The sequence below is a fragment of the Belonocnema kinseyi genome, chromosome 6 (genome assembly GCF_010883055.1).
Source record: "Belonocnema kinseyi isolate 2016_QV_RU_SX_M_011 chromosome 6, B_treatae_v1, whole genome shotgun sequence".
Lineage (NCBI taxonomy): Eukaryota > Metazoa > Arthropoda > Insecta > Hymenoptera > Cynipidae > Belonocnema > Belonocnema kinseyi.
In genome coordinates this window covers 75,900,253-75,908,423 of record NC_046662.1, presented here as the reverse complement: position 1 = coordinate 75,908,423, position 8,171 = coordinate 75,900,253, and the positions used below count along the sequence as shown (strand labels likewise).

The 8,171-nt window shown below is 32.3% G+C and overlaps 1 protein-coding gene across 1 annotated transcript in view; it reads left to right on the top strand.

Moving 5' to 3' along the window:
* The window catches only part of LOC117175453 (modular serine protease-like), a 34,289-nt gene extending 26,541 nt beyond the window's left edge, over nucleotides 1–7,748 (top strand). Inside the window, exons 6-11 of the mRNA XM_033365161.1 lie at nucleotides 2,036–2,364; nucleotides 2,435–2,686; nucleotides 3,339–3,520; nucleotides 6,728–6,971; nucleotides 7,070–7,371; nucleotides 7,452–7,748. Of these exons, the coding sequence (XP_033221052.1) occupies nucleotides 2,036–2,364; nucleotides 2,435–2,686; nucleotides 3,339–3,520; nucleotides 6,728–6,971; nucleotides 7,070–7,371; nucleotides 7,452–7,556 (1,414 nt within the window). The 3' untranslated portion in view covers nucleotides 7,557–7,748. The remainder of the gene's footprint in view (nucleotides 1–2,035; nucleotides 2,365–2,434; nucleotides 2,687–3,338; nucleotides 3,521–6,727; nucleotides 6,972–7,069; nucleotides 7,372–7,451) is intronic.
* The last annotated feature ends 423 nt before the right edge of the window (nucleotides 7,749–8,171 follow it).

The following is an 8,171-nucleotide window of genomic DNA, read 5'->3' as shown; positions in this document are numbered from 1 at the left end:
CTATCTAAGGATGGTACTATAGAACGCCACCTCAAGGTAGGCCTAGTGGCGCCATCTCTTGGTCAGGCCGGAAACTTATCAATCCACCCTCGTATTAATATAGTCTTTTAAGTTTAAGGGAAATATGTAACAAAGCTTTATATTAGGTAGACCAAATTTAAGCAATATTTTTTGTTCATAGGTAAGAGTTATCCTCTTTTTCTTTAAAAGTTGTAACTACGAGATTTCGCATACATTGTTGTCGAAAACTGCATTGTAGGCGACACTGCATAAATATACAGTTTGGATCTGGAAGAAATTGGTGGTACATATGTTTCTCAGGTCGCTGCTTTCAAATCTGATGTTGGATTTTTAAAATTCAAAATGGCGAATATAATATGGCGGTCATGAATGATTAAAAATGTTCGAAACATGATCAAATTAGTGATACTTTAATTTTTAGGGCCGCTGAATCCAATTCTGGTGTTGGATTTTAAAATTCAAAATAGCAGATGAAATATCGCGGACATGAATAAGCACAAATGTTCAGATATTATTAAAATTGGTGACACTCAGGATTTTAGGGTCGCTGAATTAAAATCTGATGCTTGATTTTGAAAATTCAAAATCGCGGGTCCAAATGGTGGACCAAAATTATCAAAAATGTTTAGAACTTGATCGGATTGTTTATATTTACGTTTTTGGGTCTTTGAAATGAAATTTGATATGACTTCGAGTTCGGCTAAAAGCGGAAATTTATAAGAACTATTTTACTCTGTAACATACCCTAATACTACCATTTTTATCATTTGTTACTTAAAATTTGTTGTGTCACATTGGATATATTACATTTTCGGTCTGAAACTTCAAAATAATAACTATGGATCATTTATCAAGTTGTAAAAATTATTGGTAATTATTGTCCGTCATACTGGATCCGATTCTAACTTTCTAACTTTAATCTAAAAAGCATTTTAAGTCACTACATTTTTTCCCCTAAGCCAGATAGTACGAAAAATCCCGTGATATATGTATTGACAATTACTCAAAAAACTACTGCCCAGTTGCAGGTGCAATAGAGCACTACTGCGCATCGAATTAGGTTATATAGATCTGCCAAAATTTGCTGAACCTCACTTTCTAATATTGCCTTACAAGCGGGTTTTTCGGTGGAAAAATGTATATCATTTAACCCTTCGTCGGCAGGGTGGGTCTTTTATGACACAGTGTCTTTTTTCTATTTCATAACATATTTTCGGATAATTAATTGTTTAAAAAATATAAAGTTGCCAATAGCAAAATAGTTTCTCGCAATTTATGCTATAGACACAGGAGAATTACTGTGAATTTTTCCAGATTTAAATCATATAAACAACATTAAAAAAAACCTCATGGGCATGAAAGACCCGCCATGTCGACCGCGTGTATGAAATTAACCATGCCCACGACGGGTTAATACGGGTGAAAACGTTTTGATCTAAAAAAGTGAAACCATTCGGAGTAACTCGTCCAATAATTTTCAGGTTAAAATTTAACAGGTTTTGAAAATGGGTTTCAATTTTTTACAGAAATAAAAACTTGCTTCCGAGATGTGCAAAAGCTAAATGAGAATAAAAAATGTTTCAAAGAAAAAAATTATTCTGTTCCGAGAAAATAAAAATTTAGTATAATGGTATTGCACTGCGATAGACAATTATTCGGCGAAAGGACTGTGAAAAAATTAATTTTTTCATTAAACTATAATGATTTCAAAAAACATCTTATATGGAAGAAAAAAATTACTATGCTAAAATACTACGCTAGAATTTTAACTAAAAGTCAACTTGAATCTTTTTTTTATCGCGCAAAATTCCTCCTTAATTTGCCTCATGCACGATGTATTGTGTTTACCCCGTAAGTAGGGTATCTTAAAAAACAAAATGAACAGCTGGGTTATGCCATATACTTAAGCCTTACCTAAGTTTAGATGAAGTTCGGAATGTCAATGATTGATCAATACCATTTTTGTGTATGGTGCAGAACTTGATCTAATCACAACCTTAAATACTTTGTTTAGCTGTGGAGAAGGCACCTATCGATGTGCTTATGGTGCTTGTATACCAGAACATCTGAAATGCAACCTGCAAGCAAACTGCCATGATTGGAGCGATGAAGATGAAGAAGTATGTGGAATTCCCTTACCGGAAGGTGCCTGTCGCTTACCTGCTGCCAAACCCGGAACACATTATTTTGTCCACGGGTGCCCAGAATGTCGTCCAGGTGATGTAAAGCCGGAACTCACTAGACTCGACTACACCTGCGATATTAAAAATTCACTTCAGGGTTCTAGCACTGTTTATTGCCAGAACAATAATTGGCTTCCTCCGATTCCAATGTGTCCCACTGGTAGGTAATAGAATACTAAAGATAGTATCTGTGCTTTAATTTAAATAGTAATTGTACTCAACATGTGCAGAGGACAAGGAAATAACTTGTGCCCCAGTTTTTGCACCAGGAGCTAGAAAACGATGTGAAGCTAAATGGGGATCTCATCAAGGTTGGGTTCCCTGTGATAAAAATGTTCCTGTTGGAACGCAAGTTTCCCTTGAATGTCCAGAATTTTATGAAAGATACTCTGGAGCGTCACATACCACATGTCTTCATGATGGTACTTGGAGTCAAATTCCATTGACCTGTGCGCCTACTTGTGGAGTAAGGGATACTTCTGGTAAAACCTATTTACAATTATAAACTAAATTATTAATTTGGAAATAATAATAACATTATATGTGTATTTCTATCAGAAATACACGTTCTCTTAAGACAGGTGTTACATTAATGAGAGGGGTAATTTAAAGGAATTTGTATTATCATCAGAGATCGTTACCATCAATCAGTGTAGATACATTTTTCACCACCGTGACATTATATATTATATATATTATATATCAATTAAATATAGAGCCACAGAACTTCCGATTGCTGGTCTGGTGCTTACCATTAAGCTATTAGAGAGATTGAAAGAATAATCGTTTTTCAGATGTACTCCTATCATATACCATATATGTAACATCTGGCTTGAGATAGCGTGTATTTCTGAAAAAAGATTCTTCTTTCGATCTCTCTAGTATCTTAATGGGAAAGCACCAGACCGGCAATCGGAAGTTCTGTGGTTTGGATCCCAGTGAGATACAAAATTATTTTTATTTTCCATGTTGCCTGAAAATAACGTTAAGTAGTTTCGGTTATTTAAAGATTTAACTTTATCTGTAGGTTGATTTCTATTTTCACGGTGGTGAAAGAGGTATCTACACTAATTGATAGTATCTATCTTCGATGATAATACAGATTCCTTTAAAATATCATATGATCTCATTTAGTGGAACCATTAATCGTCAATGGATGGGAAGTCTCGCCAATTGATCCTTTACCATGGCACGCAACTTTATTCTCACATGAGAATGGTAATTGGTCTTTTTTCTGTGGAGGAACGTTGATTGCAGAAAGATTGATTCTCACTGCTGGTCATTGTGTCTGGAAAACTGAACCTGATACAATAAAGGTATGAATCGATGTGAAATCTCTGAAATATTGATGAAATATTTTTAAAATCTTGGAAATCTTTGTGAAATTTTTAGAATCTTAGAAATAATATAGTGAAATCTTTGGACACTTTGTGGAATATTTTTAATCATTCTGAAATCCTTGAATCCAAGTGAAAATCACCTAAATCGAAATCAACTTCGAATTCAGCGTCAAACTTCAAGTTGAAATTTACATGGATATCCACATCTCGCAAAGCGTGACAGATAGGGTAAGGGGGAGAGGTAGCGCCAACCAGTGGGGCAAAGGTGATTTCCCTTATAGGATGGCTATTATTTAACAATTTAGTTCTACTTTGCTTCAAATAAATCTATTTTATCAGAGAGATAGTGTTACTGACTAAAATCTTGAAGATTGACGTTGCAAAAGAAAAATTATGCAGAAAACAGTTTTTACCACGAAAAAATTTAAGTTTCGCTGTCAAAAATATAAAGTTTTTAACTTTATTGACAATACTTACAGTATACAAATTTGATATTTTGACAGATAAAACAATATCACACAATCTAATTATATTAATTAGACGTAATTCAAGTCCAAAATATAATAAATCCCATAAATAAATGAGGCTTGATCAGGGGGGCAGGCCCAACGAAAATAATATTTACAAGTGCCCAGTGGGCACAAAATTAGGCGTCGTCTTAATGACATAATTACGACATCTTTACGATGCCTTTATGACATCCAATGTCCATGTCGTTAAGGTGTCTTTGCGATATTGTAAAAACGTCGTATGGCCTGACGATGTCGTCACGATATCGTAAACACATATTAACGACATGGACATAAGATGTCCTAAAGTTGTTGTAAAGATGTCGTAACGATTTTGTAAGAACGTCGCCTAGTTTTGTACCCACTGGGTGCTTAGTTGAAACACGTGTCAGAAGTTTCGTCGATAAATGATCGATAAATGATTTATCAATCCGGTCGGTATACAATTTTCTTGTATTGGTACAGTAGAAACATTGCGTAAAATATGTTTCTAGTAGAATGTCAACGAATAAGAGATTATATTACAGCTATCTCTATTTTTATTCAAAATAACTTATTCTTCTTGTTGGATATCTTGAAGGATAATTTTTCCAGTACATAAAATACCACAGAAGCAAACCATCATATTTTCTTATGTTTAAATGTGTTGATTTTCATAAAAAACTGCAGACGGCTTCGCCCTCAGGTGAGGGGCAAAGCCGACGAAATACAGCATGTGAGAAATAATTAAATTCCCAAATCATTGTTTTTTCATATAATTAATACTTATAGAAATATGATGTACAATAATGTAGAACTCGAAATGAGAAAAAATGGATCAATTCAACATCTTATTAACTTTAAAAAAATCATTGACTGTTAACTGGTTGGCGCTGCCCCCCCCCTTACCCTATATACAAGAAGGAATGTCGTTTTTGAGTTTTAAATATTGATTTTACATGAAAATCCACGTGCAAATTTTCAAATGGAAATCTGCGTGAAATTACACGTTAAAGGTTTCAAATTTGTATTTGGATTTTCACGTTACTTGCAACTACAAATATCTCATAAACCGTAAGAAATAGACAAAAATGGATATCAATTTTTAGTCCTCAGTACCCCGTATACTATATTAGTAGCTATCAATTCATGCCTGAAGGAATTATCTGCATACATTTCTATGTAAATATTTTCACGTGAAAATTTACGTAGAATGCAGCGTAGGAGGTTTCAAATTTCCATATGGATTTATACGAGGCTGGATGGAACTCTTTTGTGATATCTTTGAAATATTGAAAATATTTCTGAAATCCTTGAACCCAAGTAAAAATATGAGCGTGGAATTTCATTTGGAAATACACATGCAACTTTGAACCAACTTCCATGTGGAAATTGGAACGTGATTTTTAACTGCAAATATATATCGTAAACTGTGAGGCATTGACAAGAATGGATGTAATTTTCTTATTTTTAAGTACCCCGTATACACAATTCAAAAGTCTAGATTTAGTTTTGACATGGAATTTCAAGTAAATATTTTCACGTGGAAATCTACGTGGAATATTTCAAATTAGGATGTGGATGTGGATGTGCATGTGAATGGATGAATTCACGTAGAAATCGACGTATATATCTACGCGAAAATCTACGTGAAATTACACATGGTCATTTTCACCTGAAAAATCTGTATTAAATCTGTATTAAAAATCTGTATTAAATTTTATTTTGGTTAAATCATTGAAATCTTGGAAATCTTTTTAAATTCACGAAACATCAGTAAATAGCTTCAAATAGTCCTTCAGACCAAAAATCTTCGTAAAATATTAGCAACACCTTTGAAATCTTTAAAATATTTTAGAAATCGTTGAAATCTGTGTGCAATCTTGGACATCTCTGTGAAACCTTTGAAGTTTGTGAGAAATCTTGAAAATCTTTGTGAAATCGTTTAAATCTTTAAGATCATTATGAAATCATTGAAATCTTGGAAATCTTTGTTAAACTCTAGAAGCGCCATTTTAAGACTTCAAATCATTCAAAAGCTAATACCTTTGTTGATAGCTTTGCAAAATCTTTTAAATCTTTAAAAGTGTTTTAAATCTTTAAAATATTTGGTCAATCTTTGAAATTTGTTTGAACTCTGTGTGGAATCTTTTAAAACTTAAAATCTTTGTAAAATCAATTTAAGTATTGGAAATCTTTGTTAAATTCAAGAATCACCAGTACATGCCTTCAAATGGCCATTCAGAAAGTAATATGTTAGCGAAAGCTTTTTAAAATGTTTCAAATTTTTTAAATTTTTGCTGGGAAATCCTTTAAATCTTTGATAAGTCTTTTAAGTCTGTGTGAGATTTTGGAAACCTTTGAAATTCAAGAAGCATCAGCAAAAAACTTTAAATGTTCATTCATAAACTAATATCATTGTGAAATCTGTGCGAAAATTTAGGAAATCTTTTGACAATTTTTTAGAAATCTTTGAAACATTCCAGAAATATTGTAAATCCTTGCAAAAACATTTTTAATCTTTTGAAAATTTTAAAATCTTCTAAAATCTTTAAAATTGTTGCCAAATCTTGAAATCTGGTGTACACTCAAAAGTTGTGTGGTCGCCCCCTCGTTATGAATGAATAAATAAAAGTTGAATAAAAAACTAAAAAATAATAAAAGCCTTTTCAACTAAACAATAAATATTATCCAGGTGGTACTCGCAACTTTTTCAAGTAACATCACGAACCGCGATGAAAACACCCAAATCATAGATGTAGAAAAAATTGATAGTCAGGACTCGTATCAAGACCACGAAGGAAATTATAATTCCGATGCAGCTCTTTTAATACTAAAAAAGTCTGTTACGATAAATTCTTTAGTGAGACCTGCTTGTATCGACTGGGAAAATAATCTCGATGTTTCTCTAAGAAGTGGTGAAATTGGTCTAGTTTCTGGTAACCAAATTAAAAAAAATTATAGTTTTCAAATTTAATTATTCTAAGTTTCGCTTAAAAGTCTTCAATTCGCCTAATTTTTAAAATGATTTTTTCAGGCTTGGGATTAACAGAAAACGACACTTACAGCAAGACTTTACGAGTAACTTCCCTGAGGATAGTTTCGGAAGAGAAATGTCGCGAAAGTCATACGAAAGATTTTAGAAAATATTTAACTTATACGACATTTTGTGCTGGGTGGGAAAATGGAACTGGAGTTTGTAATGGAGATAGTGGTGGAGGATTAGTTCTTCAAAAACCTAACACATCGATATGGGAAATTCAGGGTATTGTTTCCATTAGTCCTAGAAGATTAGGATCCGCTTTCTGCGATCCTAATTACTACACAATTTTCACAAAGGTTATTACAAATAAAGTTTAATATTATTAGAATTTCTTTTTAATACTTTAGTACTCAAATTATAATAAGAATATTTTCAGGTTTCCGTCTACAGTGCTTGGATCAGAAAAATTTTGGAAACTCTTCCAATACTTGGACCACCTGATTTACAAGAATCGCCTAATAAAGACACTACGATTGCTTGAATTAATTCTCGTAATCATATTCAATAATAAAAAATTTAATTTAAATTTGAAATAGAAATTTTAAGGCGACTTTTTCCATTTGCAATTGTCATGAGTGGATTCAATTACAATTAACCTTTTTTTATAACTGAATAATAATGGTTCTAAACTTTTATCTAGACTTTTATAATGGCGGTCGCAATAAATTCTGATATTTACAAAATGAACATTGACGCAGAAAAATAAAAATTAAAAGAATTTTATCAAAGAAACAATCATTAAGACATCTGCGTAAAGAGTATTTACTTTTTAAATAAAAAATTATAATAATTTTAAAACATATTTCTAGGTGTATCATAATAGTTTTGAAAGTAGTATTAGAAATTTGATGCAAGAAAAGGGAGAGCTACACACAAAGAAAATAATCAATTTCTTTAAAAATTTAGAATATTCTTCTTGAGATGGTATTAGTATCCATCCTATTTGCAGTACATTTAAAGAATCTTCAGAGGGATTTAGTTGAAGACGCCTAACAATTAAAAATACAGGAGTTAAAGCCACAGATACCAGGTGTATACATATGAAACCGGTATTTTTTCAAGAAAAAAACACATTTATTTCAAGAGAATGATAACA